Here is a 17536-nt window from a genome sequence, read left to right as displayed (position 1 = left end):
CCTAAATAGGGCTAGGCAATATGGACCAAAAATCACGTCTCTGTATTCTTCAGCTGAATGGCAATACACGATAGAACTGCACCTATGCATCATTAAAAAGTAGATTTACCGCTGTAGGAAAAAAATGTATTAACTAATAGTAATAGTTATATCTTATCCTAGTATTGTCTTTTCTGCTCACTGATCCTGGTCCCTGCTTTTCTGAATGGCATTTGCTGTGCTGAAAGGATTTAACTTTAATCAAAACAAATTTCTTAATGTATACAGATTTAATGAAGTGTCTGCCTTTTCTAGCTTAGTGTTGCGAGGGAGCATTTACTTTGATCTCTATGTGTGAGGCCTTTTGTTTGTGATGAGAGCCCAGGCTGGCTTGGAGAGAAAGACGCACCTTATCTAAAAACTAAATCAAAGCACGTGATTCTTTGTGGAACAGAAGTGTATTGAGCCTATGCAAATCCACTCCGGCAAACTTGAGTTGAGTGTCTTCTCAGAGACTTAGCTTAGCCCAGCCCGCACCTTTTTGTTTAGCCTGTTTCCTGTAAGTCAGTATATGCTTCTGGTCAGAGAGAAAATCCTACACCTTGTTGTGAACTTCTGTCTCCACTATGCATTGAATAAAACTTAATCTGAACCAGCTACAGAATTAGACCTAAGAGATCTTTTTTTCTTCCACACTGCCCAGCCCTAGGCAAACAGTCTGCTGGTCTTCAGTCCAACTGATGACTTTGTCTCATCTTATTTCTTCTATTTGAAGGGCTGTTAGTATGTGGCACATGTTTGGCCCTGAAATCACCTGTCATGGGAAAAGTGTCAACATTTACAGTGTAAAGCTGCAGAACAATGAGCATATTATTGATGTTTCCAAAGCACAGCTTAACTCTGTCTGCAGAGGAAGACCATGCAATGTAGTTGAAAGCTTCAGAAACAAGAAATAATTTGTTTTAGTGTTGGTTTTTTTCATCTAATTTTTTTAATTGTTTATTTCAACAACAACAAAATCTCCAAAATCCATACTGGAGAGAGAGAGTCAATACTGATGTGACAGAACGGTTCCTGCTCTAGACCAGCAGGTGGCACTGACGCGCCGTGACGTGGTTTCCCAGCCTCTAATTATGACGACAAAGCAGCCTGTTGACGTTCGATCGGAAACAGCGCTTCTTCCTGGTTACGAAAGCTAAGGTACCAGCTACTAGTCTGCTTCTCACGGGCTGTTGGTGTTCCTCCTCTGATCAGCGGGGCTCCGCCCAAGTGTGCTCCCCGGCGGCTTCAGTCAGTGACAGACAGACGCTAACATCAGACTTTCACCGTTTCTCCCGGGATGTCTTTCATGGAGAAGCCGGCCCCCGGCAGGCTACTGCTGGATGACACCGTGCCCCTGACGGCGGTGATCGAAGCCAGCCAGAACCTGCAGTCCCACACGGTGAGTGTTTACTGGAAATAAACGACTCTTATCCGTCAACAATCTGCGTGCTTACGGTTTCAACCTTTATGTGGTTCACTGCGGGCGGACCGATGTCTCGCAGCTGGTGCGTTTTCAAATATAGCTAGCCAAGTTTTAAAGGGGGCGTTTGAGTCAATCGCTGCGCCACCAGTTCCATTATCGGACACAGATGTAGAAGCTATAATTTATTCTCCTTTCCTGTAAATTGTTATACTCACAACAAAACAAATCTGAATACTAAAGTCAATATAGTGCTATCACTCCCGTGAGTCAGTTGACAGTATCATTTTAAGCATCGGAGTTGCACCGTAACTCCAATATCCGACAGGCAGGCAGGCAGCTGACCCTGGCTCTGTAGTGCTGTCACTGATTAAGCAATTTCCTGGAAGCTCTACTACACACAGCAAAACAAACTGCTGATATAAAGGGATTTGAAATGGAGCATTGACACTGACTGACTAACGGGCCAGGAGGCGAAACTATGCCTGTAAACCCCGCGAACCATAGATATGGCACTTTAAAGCGAATTTCATTTAAAAGTCGTATTGCTTCCTCCTGACAAACGAATACGCTATCTAAAACAATATATGTGGCCGTTTTTAATTTTGAATACACTGTCGTAAATACCTGTAGGAAAAAAAACTAGTTCCCATTAACAGCTTTCTACTAACATTGTAGCCCATGAGCCAGTTAGAAGTGTTGAGATTTTACATAAACAAATGCTGCTTTCTGTATGTTATCTCCGCCGAATCGAAGAGAGAGTGGTTTTGTTTGTGTATAAGTTTAAAAGTCTTGTTACAAATAATTCGCGTCTGCTAAAATTCACGGAAACAATAAACAGTCGGATTTCTAAAGGAGTTTGGCGTGGCATCTTTTCCAACAACGCAACGGTGTAGGGGTAAGCCGTTCAGCGTTACTTTGCAATGATATGTGTACTTTGTACTCGTGTTTGCCGTAAGCAACGAGGTTTAAACAATGTGACTGTCAGCGACAAGGTATAGGTATCATAAAACATCGTTTGTCCGATAATGGACTTATCTGCGGTGGGTTTGTTGTTGACAGTCCGACTGGGATCAGCTGAGCTAGCCAGTTAGCTTAGCATGCAAATGTCAGACATCCTACCATTGTTGGTGTTGTAACCATTAATCATAACCTTATTGGAGAGAATACTGATGGATAATTATATCTCTGTCGCCTATTATATTAACCTCTTTATATACAGTCTAACCCATTACATGTATCTCTATTGGTAGTATTTGTACAGAGTTATTGTTTTTGTTTAATCCACTCTGGGGGGGAAAAAGCAACTTTCCTGTTATTCAGAACATCATTATTTCAGATTTCCTTGATGCTGAATCTGTCAGACGACTTTCCCAAATTTCTCAACATGTAAGCAGCTCCAAAGTGAATGCAATACTTTGAGGACAGTCTTCTACACACTACAACACTGTGCTTGGGCAGGACATAGTTGACGCCTGTTTTAAGCTTATTATTATTATTATTATTATTATTAATATTTATATTATTATTATTCAGTTACAATAACCCAGAATGAAAACACTTGTTTTTTTGATTGATACAAACACTTTCTTATATTTGAAACTTGTAACCATTTTTTAAATGGAAGTATGTGTAAAAAGTCTCCCTTTTGAAAATAAATAAATAAAGTAAATGAGAAAGTGGTAAGTCTTCGGTTTGAACAAAATAAATAAGGATGAAAAAAAGGAGGTGTTTGTGTGTGTGTGTCAAATAAAGATCTAATCTCATTGTTATACAAATAGGGATTCCAATAGTTCAACTGAAGTTATCTGCTGATACCAGTACTCCTATTTCCCAAGCTTTAAATCTGTATAGCTCACTGTGTGGAGTTCATTGAGATCAGTTACTATATAATATGTTGAGTAACTTGAGGCCAGAGGTTACTGTGACACTAAAAACTGAGTCTGCAGCTTGCCCTGACCGAAAGAATGTAGCATAAACCCTAAATTATATGACATTGACTAAGAAAATGATCTACCTTTTTATAAGGTCAGTACTGATACCGATCCAGCATATTGCTGCATCCCTATTGTTTGATATTTCTGTTTTTAAAGGCTTCCACAAGCCCAAGACTGTGGCAGGTCAAAGATCACCAGCTTGACAGACTCAGGTCGAGTGGAGAGCTTTGAGAACGGACAGAAGGAAGATTTATTTGTACCGCGACTTTTCAATATTCATTTATCGTGAATAAAAGTGACGTTGTTACAGTGACGTATAATATGTACAAACTGCTGCACTGGGAAAAACTTTATAGAAATTTGCAGAAAGGCTGATGAAAGAAATCCTCAATGAGAGATTGTATTGAGTTACAGCAGGTTGACAGGAAGTGGTGTCAGAACAGCCTGGCTGTTTGGGAAGCTGCTCAGCTCACATGAATGAATGCAAGATTACAGCACAAACCAGTCTGTCAGCAGGAATTAGACGTTAATAGGACTGAGAGGATTAGATTCAAGGAAAATTCCATGTTTACACAGTGGTTTTTGTTTTCATAATTCTGTCCATCGTTCTTGTCGGTTATGAAAGCATTTTACTCAGCGGCTTCACTGCAGAGATCTGTCGAACACGCTGACAATGAGCTTGGCTAAACCACTTATTCGGAAAGGAAACAGATAGTGAACACGCCCTAAATGTAAAACCTGTTTGATTAAGTTTCACTGGGGCCTTTCCTCTGGCTATGACTCGTTGAAACCTTATGACTTTATTTCTCACAAAATCATGATCTTGAGCTAACGATCGTACTTTTTCTCGTAAAAGTATGACTTTATCTTGTAATCGTACCACTTAAAAGTGGAGTCTGTAGGCAAAGATTGTTGATATTTAAACTCAGTACCCAAAGAAATGCACCCCTCCTGTCAGGGCTCCTTCTGAACGTTAGCATGTGCCAGATTTACCATCCCTCTCACTCCCACTGCCTTTCTCTTCATACATCCATGGCCTTTCCCCTGTCCTGTGCCTGTACGAACAGAATAGCGTGAGCCAGGGCAGTGTATTAACACCAGATTTCTTTATCAGCGCACACACAGAATGGACAGCTAGCGGACCATGAGGAGATATTAGCTGAATTTGGATTTGGATTAAAATTGCAGACTCCACTGCTACTTCTGCTACTTGGGCGGAGTGATTTGCTTGCAGCACCTGAGAAGCCCCATGGTGAGGAGCAGAGAGTACCAACGGTGCTTTTCAGGTGTAGCAGTGCTTCGCCTTCTGAGAATATAGTTCCCAGTATGAACACGGTTAGAAGATGTCTGTGTCTCATGTGACCTTGTTATTTGTACACGCTGATATACAAATCACAACATGTAAATAGGAACATGTTGGCGTTATTTTGTCACTTACTGGGAGCAGTAGGCTAGATGGAGCCGCTTACCTCCAGGCTAAGCGAGGCTAGCGGTGAGTGCGTCAGACAGAGTTACGACACGCACAGAGATGAGAAGGGTATGTATGGACTTATCTAACTCTGGGGGGGGGATACGGTGAATAAGTTCAAGTCCCAATAAATCGGCGTGTTCCTTTTTAATCTTCTAAAATTACAACTTTTTCAAATGATATGACCTTTTTCCTCATAAAACTACTTTCTTTTCATACTATGATTTTTTATTTTTTTTTAATATATAAAATCATAAACTTACTTTTGCAATATTAGAACTTTTCCAATGGTGTTGTGGCTCTATATGGAGTCACAATTTTACTTTTTCACTTTACATTTCTTATTGTGGTACATTTGATTTATTATTTAAAAAGCAGCAAAAAAAAAGAAGTGATTTGATGGTTGTGTTCTCTCTCGTCTCCCAGGAGTACATCGTCCGAGTCCAGAGGGGCGTGTCTTCAGAGAACAGCTGGCAGGTAAATGCACTGATCGTAATCTCAGGTGTCGGGCGGGCGCCCAATTAGAATTCACCTGGTGGAGAACACGACAGCTCTGAAATACCATTCATTGTTCAGTTTTCTGGCAGAAATAATGAACAGTAAAACTATCCAGGCCAGATGAATAGGCAAGTAAGGTGGTGAATTGTTTGTTTTGCAGGTGATTCGGCGTTACAGTGACTTTGATGTTCTCAACAGCAGCCTGATGGTGAGTTTAATCTTTCAGTCACACATTCAATGTTTTAAAACCTACTGATCTTAGGGATGCAGAGAAGAAGTGTGTCATGGACATTTTGGGAATCGGACAGAATTCAAGCTGCTGTTCTGCTGTTGAAGGATGAAACTACTAGCGCCACTGCAGTCACTGAAAACATCGGAAGTGGGACAACCAATGAATGTGCAGGAATCATTGTCTCAAACTGGGACGTCTGCTACGTGCCCCTCAAAAAGAATGACGAGGAAATGTCAGTGACATTTCTGTATTGTCGTATTCTGCGTACATTACCTACCTACATACAAGTGGGATGCTTAATCAATGCATTCAAATGAATATTTTATGGTGGTAGAGCGTGCGCCCCATGTACAGAGGCTTGGTCCTCGCCGCAGCGGCCGCAGGTTCCGGTCCGACCTGCAGCCCTTTGCTGCGTGTCATTCCCCCTCTCTTTCCCCTTTCATGTCTGAGCTGTCCTATCGAATAAAGGCCTCATATTCTATCTTTTTATAAATGTAAACTTATACATGATGACATGTAATTCATTGAAGAGAAGTTTTGTGGGAAAGGCCACGCTGGTGGTCAAACGTGCATGTACTATAGCAGAGTGTCACAGAGAAACTGGTGCCATATTTTCCAAAAAAATGTATTAAAATTCAAAAAAGGTTTGATACACTTGCATGTATCAACTTGAAGGAACCAATTATGTGAAAAGAATTGGTCCAACCATTACTAGAAACAACCTACTTTTCACAGCCCCCTTTAATGTTTGATCATAACAGAGAGTGGGTTTTTTGATATAGATGACACTAGAGTCCATGGGGTCAGACATGTTTAAAAAGATCAGTTAAAGTCAAGAGTGGCCATAACATTGTGAATGCTACAGTAGTGGGTTGTTGGTCGTATTCTATATAGACACAACTCACTTGGAGGCACCATTAAAATGTAAATATAAAAAATATGGTGATCTGCTTTGGAAAATGGGCAGCAGTAACGTATAAGTGAATCGTAGATAGTTGGCTACAACATAAAAAGACTTCAAATGTTAAGTCCGTTGGTCCACATTTAAACACACACACACACACACACACACACACACACCAGCTTCGTCTTAGCCAACCTCCTTCCTGTTTGGGAACCCTCAGTGGCGGTTCGTTACGAAATGCTCAACAGGGCTGCATGATATGAGGAAAATATGCGATACCGTTGTTTAAACGTCGCGATAACAATACTAGTTGCGATAAATGAACAGATATTAAAGTGTACTCAGTTCTGTATTTCTGCTGCTTTCAGTATTCTGCTAAAATACAAGAAAGTGCTTGTTGAGTTTAAAACAAATGAAAGGAAATCCTTTCCAACCTTCTTCTATTGAACAAATTGAACATTGAATTGAATATATAAAAAGGCACCACTTAAAAAAAAACACAAAAAACATCTCTTGAGTGTCTATCGCAATATGTTGCAGCCTTTTGCAACGTGATTATTGCGCCAGTTGATATTGCGATGGCGATTAAAAACGGGGATACAATGCTCAAGGCTTTGCTGTTGTGTCATTGATTTTCCCAGAAGCCTCGGCTGGACTTGTGAGAGAGCCGTTTGCTCATCATCCGTGTACTGGTTAGCTATTAGTTTTGGAATGAAATATACAGTTGTGCAGACTGAAATATCTCAACAACTATTGGAGGGATTGCCATGCAATCTTAACTAGAGTCAGTTGTCATAGTGGCTTAATGGTTAGCACACATCTCCCAACCTGGAGAAGTTATTGCCTGTGTGACGTTTTGTTATCTAGAAACAAGAATAGCACTAATGTTATTTTTACTAATCTTGTCGTGGCTGGACATCCTGACCTGTTCTAGATGTCTTATCAAGTGAAAATCACTTACTGCACTGGCAGCCACATTTGCTTGTTTCAAGCTATAGAAAGCTCACGTCTACAATGTTTTCACTTAAATTGAATAGGGCATTTTTGCTTTGTGCTTTTTTTTTTTTTTTTGCTGTTTGCTTTAGTTAAAAGGATCATATACCAAAAAGGTGGGTCTCTAGAATCAGTTCAGGACAGTTTCATATTGATCTTTAGGAAATCTATAAGCAATGGAACGGCATTGTACCAGAGTGGAGCGGATCTGACTTTGTATATCCGATTGTCCTGGTTGTGACTCGTCTTATGTTCAGGTCAAATCATCCCTGGATAACAGGAAGTTAGCAGTTTTTCTGCTGAGGTTTCCCCTGCTCATTTCCTTTTTCGGGGTCTCGCACTGACCCCGACCTCCCGCCAGCCCCTGATCCTCAGTCAACATGAAGCAGAGCTGTCGGAAACCTGCTTTGAGTCTATCTGCTTGTCTCTTTTTAAATACAGAAAAGGACAACCGTGGATAAAGGGAAAATGTAGTCAATGGTGATTTAAAACCAACCGTAAATAAAAGTGTGAACAGTTCTCTCTCTCTCTCTCTCTCTCTCTCTCTCTCTCTCTCTCTCTCTCTCTCTCTCTCTCTCTCTCTCTCTCTCAGGTTTGTGGCATCAGTCTCCCTCTTCCTCCAAAGAAGCTAATTGGAAACATGGACAGGGAGTTCATAGCAGAGAGACAGAGAGGACTGCAGGCCTTTCTGGACTCAATTACCCAGCATCCCTTGCTTTCCTGCTCCCTGACTGTCAAGAAGTTTCTGGACCCCAACAACTACTCTGCCAACTACACAGGTGTGTTTCCACCTAAACCACCCAGACTTTTTAAAATAATAAGAGACATAAGTCTTTGAACTTTAACAGCCACGGAGTACTTAATATTGAAATATTTTACTTTGAAAACCATATATCTGAATGTCTTTGTTCACCTCTTTGAAATTAAACTATGAAAATTCTTGATTTTACATTTTAAAAACCTGAATTTCAATTTTCCAATGGTCACAAATTCTGATACAACAAAATCAACTTTCAGAATTTCTGAAAATAGATTCAGGCTGCTTAAATTTGATTGGTCAAATTCAGATCGAACCATTCAAGTTGAATATTCACATGGTAACATCCAGGCTACGTAGGATAGCAGCAGAGGCAATCGAGCCTGCTTACACTCAAACCGACTTCTGGCCTATCAGAGCCCGGTCTGTGAGTCATGTGATCCAAGACAGGCCGTGCCCTGATAGACCAGGGCCCCGTTTCAGAAAGCAGGTTTAGTGAAAACTCTGAGTTTGTTAACCCTGAGCTGAGGGGAACTCTGAGTTTTCTGTTTCAGAAAGAGAGGTAACTTAACCTCAGAGTCAGTTACTATGGTAACTGAGCCTGTGAACCTAACCTGGTCGGGAGCAGGTTTTCTTCAAGAAACCTCCAGTTTCTCTCAGTCTCCTCCCTCTGACACAGCGCTCTTTCATTTCCTCATTCATTCATTCAGTCTGTATCAGGCGCATTTTAGCTCAGTTTGTTATCTGCATGAATAAAAAAAACAGGGTTGGTTTATTAACCATGTTACTTTTTTTGCAAACGGCAGTTTTCTTTACATCATTGGTGACGCGGAGCATATTAGTAAACACTGTATAGCAAAGCGCTGTCAGAAGAGTGTGACTCGCTCTGAAACGTGTTTTAAACGTTTTTGTAGTTTGTGTCTCTTACTGGACACAAACCAGTGAGAGACGTTAAAAATATGTTCCACAGTATTGCAGGTGAATGATGTAAACCCTTTGAAATAAAAGATTATGAATTATAATTCTGTTAATGATGGTGCTGCAGCCTCAGAATGGGATTAGTAGGCCTAGGACTTTTTCGCCCGCAGTATTGCACCTAAATGAAATAGATTATAGGTTCAATACCATTTCACCAGTAATATTATACTTATGATTAAATATATTAATACACTATATTGGAATATGCGCATTGACTCTAGCAGCAATTTTCTCCCAATTTTCTCTTTTGCAGCAGCTGCTGTGTTGCTTTTTTAACTAAATACATGTTCAAACTTGCTGTATGTGGGCATGAGTATTTCCGCCGATCCGTTTGTTTGTGGTTGTTGCCATGGTGAATTGTAGTATCATGGCTCCATTCATGCTGCCTTTTTATTGTGGTGGTGCACACACATGAACCTACTCCGAGTTGATTGAACCAACTCAAATCAGCTGTTCTGGAACCGAAAACTCAGAGTTTCCCATCTCAGGGTGAGTCAACTCAGACATCAGGGTTAGAGTCAGAGTTTGTTAAACCTCCTTCCTAAAACAGGCCCCAGGGCTACGTTTAGCCCCAACAAAACGTAGCAACACATTTTGTTAAACTGAAACGGGTGGTGCGTTGAACATCCTGTTGTGTGTGCAAATGCTCTGCCTTTTTATTACCACGAGTTTACAGACACACCCACCAAACGAGAGAAAACGTAACTCAAAGCCTGGTGCACACAGTTTCACACCATTCCTAGGAAACGTGTCATTCAACCAGGAAACTGTAGCAAAACCGTTTTGAGATTGAACGTGCCCCAGAAGTGGGTTTGATTGCATGCAGACTCGTTCAAAGACTTGTCTCTTATTTGCTTCCATAAGGGTACTTCTTAATTAATCAACTGGGTTTCAGTAGATCCATAAATAAACTAGAAGGGCACTCAGAGAGCACCGACCTCCGCTAAGGCATGCCTTATCTCATGATTGCAGTGTGATTTTTTTTATTTTTATTATTTATTTTTTTTTTTTTTTTAAATGTCGAAAACTAATTTTTTCGCTTATTCTGATACCAAATGAATGCAGCACAAATGCCCTATCTCGCAATGTTAATGAAAGTTAAAAAATAGTTTGTGTATCCGCCCTGTGATTCGGATCCCCTCCAAAATGTAATGGGTTCTTCCTTGGCCCATGCTCAACCCTTCCACCAGGTTTCATGAGAATCATGCCAGTAGTCTTTCCGTAATCCAGCTGACAAACAAACAAACAAACAAACAAACAAACAAACTAACTAACTAACTAACACACAAACAGACAAACAGAATCGAAAACATTACCTCCTGGGCAGCGGTAGGCCTAATTATAAATAAAAGGAGGTAATTATGAATAAAAAATAGTTTATTATGTTTGTATTATTTGAACATTTCTGGGGACACACAACATTTTGACCATGATAGCTGTATGTATATGAACATGATATTATGTTTGAGAATTTTGGTGGGTTTATATGGACATAAACGCCCAGTCAACATGGATGTCAATAGGTGAAAACAGTGTGACCGAATGAATCTTTGTCTTTTTTCTAAAAAAGAAAGAAAAAGTTTGCTTTATACGCTTATTAAAGTGGTCTCTCTCTCTCTCTCTCTCTCTCTCTCTCTCTCTCTCTCTCTCTCTCAGAGATCGCCCTGCAGCAGGTCTCCATGTTCTTCAGGTCGGACCTGAAGTGGGAGGTCCTGGAGCCTCTCAAAGACATCGGTAAGACTCTGAACCTGATGGAAAATTGATAACATGAGAACCGTACGTATGCAACTTGAAATGGGATTTGATTTTTGAAAATACTCAAAAGTACAAGAAACACAACCCACAGTAACGATAGTGTGTTACTTCCACCCCCGGGCATGGCTAACAGCTTGCTTCTTGAATAACAGAATGACAGGTAGCTTAACTCTTGTCCACTTGCGTTGTGCTGATTTTTTATTTTATTTTATTTTTTTTTTATAGCTTCAATATTGTCGATACTATCAAATGTATAGTTAACAGATATCGTATCATTTTAAAAGCTTGGTATTGAAAATGTATCCAAGTATCACTACTTTTGACAACCTTAGTTTAAACTAGTTAATGTTTAGCATTTAGCTACAGTATTATTGTAACAGCAGCACACTTAGACAAAAGTCATATCAGACCAAGTCAGGCTGTAGCTGCAAACTCCCTGAATGTACTGAATTTAGTAACGGTGCGTTTTTAGTGCTTTATTAACGTTACTTGGAAGAGGAAGAACGTGTTCCTCTTCCCTCGAGAGGTTCATAGTGTTGCTTTAAAATAATGCAGTATATTTAAATAAATGTTACATTCTCTGACATTTCATTCTTATTGTTACAAATGAAGTGACATTCTGTCTGTTTTTCAGGCTGGAGGATCAGGAAGAAATACTTTTTAATCAAAAATAAAGAGCAGCCCAAGGAGATGTATCTGCTGAGCTGGGTGAGTACATAAGTTCTGCTTAGTGGCATCATTTTTTAGTGATCAGATAAAAAATACCTTGAGGAGTGCAGTTCTCTCAGCACATACAGTATGTTAACCCATACATGTAATACAAGTGTGCAGCATCAGGCTTTTTATTCTGGGTCTTTAAATAGTGAGTTAAGATCAAATTCTATACAAAGTTTCAAACATGCACGTTGTGCATGTACATTATTATAGTATATGGTTAATGTTTTCTTCAAATGCAATAAAATAAAACCTTTTGCAAATATAAATCTGCGACACATTTCAGTAGGAAGGAGTTGTATGAAGCAGTGACTAAGTTCAGAAAACAACAACACATGGAAAAGTTTTACTCGGTAAATTCTAAATCCGTTCTCTTTGGAAAGAGACACTTGGAAAGACGGAAAGTTTCCCTCGTTCACTTCTCTCTGACAGTATTCAGTCGTTTCCAGGAACTTGTCCCATGCTGAGTGATCTCCCACAGTCCAGAACAGATTCAATTTCAGTTTGATTTAAATTCAATCAAATGTAATTAGCTGATGTGAAAGTATTGTCCAGTCAGAAGCTACAGACGTGGATGGAGAAATAAAGTCAGTAAACGGTCTGATTGGCACTTCACTCCGATTTCTGTTCAGCTGACTGAAGGGACTGTTGGGACTGTTGTTTTCTTAGTTTCGTTGCTTGTTGAACTGAGAGCAGACTTAGAGGAATTCCTTCAGAGCCTTGAAATGGAAACATGGATTAAACCTGATTTATTGAAGGAAAAGTACATGAACTTGAATTACATTTGTGCAAGTCAGGTTTTTCAGACCTGAAGACAAATGTGTGTCTGTGTGTCTGTGTCTTGTAGGTGGACCTGGGTCCTGATAAGTTCCTGTCCGACAAAGACCTGCAGTCAGCCATGAAGCTCCTAACCAGCCTCTCTGTACGTAACAGCTACTACAGTTACTGCACAGTAACTACGTATTTGGTGAAAACCGCATGTTAAAATTTGCAGTTACAACAAAAAGGAGCCAAACTGTAGTAACAGCACTCTACTTTGGTTACCTGTGGACTGTTGAACTCGCCATGAACACTACTACTGCACAGTGACCGCTAAAGCAAGCTATGTCAACTGAAAGCTAGTTGGTGAGACTATCCACGGCTAAACGTAGCTATTGCTCAAACTAAATTTGTTTTGCCTTGCCATTTTCTGTAATGAAAAAAAAATTCAAAACATTCATTCATTTTTGATGGTCATTCTGGTAGTTGTACGTATATACAGTTAATTATCTCACATTACCAAATGAGACAGTAGCCAAATCAAGTCATGCTGCAAATAGTAACCCAACTAAACCTCTGCTGAAGCATAACTGAAGCAGATTATTTGCATAACTGTCATCTCAGCCTTTGAGTCTAATGGAACTCATATGGTTTGGTGTGGTTAACCGTTTAATCACATATTTAAATCTCTATCTAAATTTTTTATTTCAATGCAAATTTGAATAGAATTCAGACAATACATTTGTTTCTAATTATGGACTGTAAATAATCCCCCTCTTCCTCCTCCTCCTCCAGACTCCATATCTCTGTCCGCTGTTGTTCTCCAGCACCAGCGAGTCTTCAGCTCTGCTCATCCGGCCGTTCACTGAGAAAGGCTCTCTGAGAGACCACATCTGTAAGGTAAAAAGTGTGTGTGACGCAGGAAAAATGATTATGGAATGTTTGCCCAATGGCGCCAAAAATAAAGTTCCTACCACAGCTTTAAGTACAAGTATGAATGTATTACTTAAAGTACCAAATGTGCTTAATATGCAACGGCCCATTTCAGTAAAAAATATATATTCTATCACTTGATTTTACTTATGATGCATTATTATGTTCATCACTTTAATGTTGCAGCTGGTAAAGATAGGACTTGTTTCATTTACTCTATGCACTGCTGAGTAGTTAACGTAACTAGTGACTTATGTTGTCAAATGAATTTAGTGGAGTGGAAAGTACAATATTTGCCTCCAAAGTGAAGTGGTAAGAAGCATAAAATGGAAATACTCAAGTAAAGTAACCTAAAAGTACCTCAAAATTGTACTTAGGTACTGTACTTGTAACTGCACTTAGTCACATCTAACTACTGTTCTTTGGTAGAAAGTAGTTCCACTGTTGACTATCTCTCCTCCAGGTGAAGCCCAGAGAGAGTTACCTGAAGAAGTACTGTAACCCGAAGAAGAGTCAGGGTCTCGAACTGCAGCACATCAAACTGTACGGCCGTCAGATCCTGGAGGTATTTAGATACACACAGAAAACACACACACATAGAAAACACATGCAGATGTTGTTACTTGTTACTGAGTGTGTGTGTGTGTGTGTGTGTGCGTGTGCGTGTGCGTGTGCGTGTGTGTAGGGCCTGAAGCTCCTCCATGACGGCGGATTATTTTATGGTCACCTGCATGCGTCCAACATAATTGTGGATGACGGCGTGTGTCGATTAATGGACGTAGAGAATGGCATCCTGGGAGTTCCCTCGGCACTGCGACCCGCCTTCACCCAGCTCAGGAAGATCAACGTATGTAAATACTGAAAATGGAAAACATAGGCTGATTTGTGTTTTTAGAAAACTTCACAAAAAAAATGTTTTTCTTCAAAGTATAAAAAAAGATTCACAAGTGTGCTATCTGTTTTTTAATTAAGTTTAAATTCATTGTATGCTCTCTTTGTATATGTTATCTTAAATAACTATATTAGAATACTTAATTAGCACATAGTGTATGCTTTTATTGGCTGGATGAACGGGCGTGATAATAAAATGATGTCTTAAAAGCCGAGAGAAAAATATATTTTTGGATAAATGAGCCTGTGTTGCTGTAAACAACATCTTAGAAATTGACATTGCCGAGTGATCCTGTAAATGTACTAACATACTTTGTTATTTGAAAGTTTATGATCCATAAACCTGAGTTAGTTTATCCAAATACTCTGTGTATGTTTGTGTATCAGACCACAGAGAGCATCGACATCTTCTGCTTTGGACATTTACTGTACGAGATGACGTATGGCCGACCGCCGGACAGTGTCCCAGTCGATCAATACGCCGATGTCCCCTACACCGCTGTGGGTCAGTACATTTATACACACACACAGAGAGATTAAGATGGACACATACATATGCTGTCACGTGTCTTTTCTACCTCCAGACATTCTGACATCTGGACCTGAAACATCAAGTTTACATTTGTCCCAACATTTCTGTAATTGTGTGTGTGTGTGTGTGTGTGTGTGTGTGTGTGTGTGTGTGTGTGTGTGTGTGTCAGCATCAGTGCTGCAGTCCATTCTGTCCACAGAAGCCTGTAAGAGCGGGATGCCAACTGTGTTGGAGCTCATTAAGACACCGTGAGTTCAGAGTTTTAGCCTCTCTCCTGTTGTTTTCAGTGAGCAGTGAGACACACATACAGTCTGTATGCACACACATTATTTCGCTATGTTGCCTGTGTACTCCGGCAGCTTGATTTGAAGACCACATCCACAATAAGCCGGCAAAATCTGAAAATACACCTTCCTTTTCATTGTGGCCAAACAAAAGCTCAAATTATACTTTCCATATTCGAGGAAATTGTGTTGCTTGGAACACTATAGACTGGGACCCGTATCAATTGATTGTATGTTTAGGAAGTGATTGCACTTTATTTATTTTTTCTACACTACTGTTAGTGGTTTAGTAAAAAATGGCAGTATCATAAAGACAGTTGCCAGGTTTTATCTATATGACAAACGATTACCTTGGCTTTAATACAACAAACCAACGTCTGGAATTTAAAATAGGACACACGCAGGAACCAGAACATCAGCTTTTTGTTGATCAGCTGATGAGTCACTGTTTGTGTTTTGCAGTCTGTTTAGTGACGTCCAGCTTCAACACTCAGAAAAACTCCAGATCAAGGTGAGAGACTCAGTTTGATGATGCTTCTCAGAGTTTGTCCATGCGTGCACAAGGTTCCTACAGAATGTTAACTCTGGGAACAAAACAACAAAAAAAGAGGAAGAAAAATTGCAAATCCCTGAATCCCCATTCACTCCTCCAGGTTCCCAGCAGGCTAAAAGAGGCGCTGAAGACTGCAAAGGAGAGTCTGGAGAAGAGGCTGCAGGAGGAGCAGAGAGTGGTAGGTCACTACACCCATTAAACATCTTTGATTTATAGCACTGAGCCGCTCCACTGGAGACATTTGGGAGGTCATGTGAATTCTTCAAGGCTCCGTCAACAATTTGCTCCAAATCTTTATTTTCAATCATTGACCTTCTACAAGGTAAACACAGTATTTGCTGCAGAGAGGAATTTTTGCTGGCTCTTGTGACATAAAAGACTGGAAAAACCTTGCAACATACACTACCGGTCAAAAGCTGAGATCAGTTGCATTGTTTTTTTTAGGCAAGGCAGCAGTTTTCAGATTACATTATGTGCTTACATAATTGCAAAAGGGTTCTCCAATGTTTTCTCAGTTGGCCTTTTAAAATGATATCAGATTAGTAAACAGAATGTGCCTTTGGAACATTGGATGAATGGTTGCTGATAATGGCCAATGTAGATATTGCATTAAAGATCAGCCACCCACTCAGATCAGCTGCAGGTTTTATGAAAAGGTAGGCAGCTCGTAGCTTGTTTGCAAGGTAAATAATGTTGTGTATGTATGTTTGATTGAAGCTCCACCAGCACAGGAGGCTAACCAGAGCTCAGTCTCACCACGGCTCAGAAGAGGAGAGGAAGAGGAGGAAGATTCTGGCGAGGAAGGTAGGCGACCGAGTCTCCCACACACAACCATACAAAGAAACCTCATGACATCTGAACATAAACCGCAATTAACATCAAACTTTACTATTAAAGTTTATTTTTGATTTACCTCTGTGGCTAAGGCTCGTGGGATATATTGTCATTGTTTGGTCTTTGTTCAGAAACCCAGAGGAACATATTTCAACTGTTTTAGAAAGAATGAAACGCAAGCATTTAATGCACATGACTGTTTGAGGTTAGTGGAACAAAGGCTAGTGCATACACACAAATTAGTACGGTTTGTAAAAGCAAAATGGTGCTTATTGGTGAAGTAACGAGAACAGTGAAATTCAAAATCATGTTGTGTTTTTGTCTTTGCAGAAGTCCAGACAGTCAGCTTATGAAAATGAAGAAGACGTCACTGTCAGAAACAACAATAACTCTGGTAGGTCACTGCTCTTACTACCCTCAACAAATATTCCACCTTGTCAGTCAGTTAGTTAGCCAGTTAGCTAGTCTTTTGTCCGTACAAACGATCAAAAAAAAGTCTTGGGCTAACCCTGAGTGCTAAAGCTAATTAATTGGTTAGTTAGCCTGGTAGGTATTGTTTTGGTTAGGTGAGTAGTTAGTGTTTAGTGGTTAGTCTGGCAGCATTTACAGCATAGCAAAACAAGTCTAACAATAACCTTAAGAAGTTAGCTTATTAGTCGGGTAGGTAGTGTGTTGATCAAGGAAATAGTTTGTTTTTGGTTAGCTAGCTAGTTTCGTGGCATGTCAGGTAGTTAGACACCTAGTTGGTCAGTGAGATGGTTAGTTAGCCATGTTTCTATCTACAGTATGAGTCAACCTTTTTATTTTATTTATTATTATTTTATTTATTTTTTTATCTCTTTCTATCTGTGTTCAGGTTCTGGAGCCAGTTCCCCTCCAACATGCCCCTCCTCCCCCACCCCTCCATCCACTACAGGTAGGCCTGTCTGTCTTTCTATTTGTTTGTCTGTCTGTCAGTCTGTCCTCCCATCTGGCTGGCTGGCTGTCTGTCTGTCTGTCTGTCTGTCTGTCTGTCCGTCCTCCCATCTCTCCGTCTGTCTTCCTCTCTGTCTGTGTCTGTCTGTCTGTCTGTC

At 40.1% G+C, this 17536-nt stretch overlaps 1 protein-coding gene across 3 annotated transcripts in view; it reads left to right on the top strand.

The window, feature by feature from the left end:
* Positions 1-1130: 1130 nt before the first annotated feature.
* pxk (PX domain containing serine/threonine kinase) overlaps positions 1131-17536 on the top strand; it is a 25636-nt gene continuing 9230 nt past the window's right edge. For all 3 annotated transcript variants that reach the window (XM_078249232.1, XM_078249233.1, XM_078249234.1), the window contains exons 1-17: positions 1131-1420; positions 5273-5323; positions 5505-5552; positions 8066-8252; positions 10865-10942; positions 11598-11671; positions 12525-12599; positions 13232-13336; positions 13833-13934; positions 14055-14216; positions 14648-14765; positions 14962-15040; positions 15539-15587; positions 15730-15807; positions 16347-16433; positions 16794-16857; positions 17320-17379. In XM_078249232.1, coding sequence (XP_078105358.1) covers positions 1319-1420; positions 5273-5323; positions 5505-5552; positions 8066-8252; positions 10865-10942; positions 11598-11671; positions 12525-12599; positions 13232-13336; positions 13833-13934; positions 14055-14216; positions 14648-14765; positions 14962-15040; positions 15539-15587; positions 15730-15807; positions 16347-16433; positions 16794-16857; positions 17320-17379 — 1519 coding nt within the window. In that variant the 5' untranslated portion in view covers positions 1131-1318. The remainder of the gene's footprint in view (positions 1421-5272; positions 5324-5504; positions 5553-8065; positions 8253-10864; positions 10943-11597; positions 11672-12524; positions 12600-13231; positions 13337-13832; positions 13935-14054; positions 14217-14647; positions 14766-14961; positions 15041-15538; positions 15588-15729; positions 15808-16346; positions 16434-16793; positions 16858-17319; positions 17380-17536) is intronic.

Source organism: Sander vitreus, chromosome 4 (assembly GCF_031162955.1).
Source record: "Sander vitreus isolate 19-12246 chromosome 4, sanVit1, whole genome shotgun sequence".
NCBI lineage: Eukaryota > Metazoa > Chordata > Actinopteri > Perciformes > Percidae > Sander > Sander vitreus.
Note: the sequence above shows the minus strand (reverse complement) of the source record. Positions and strands in the feature narration are given on the sequence as shown.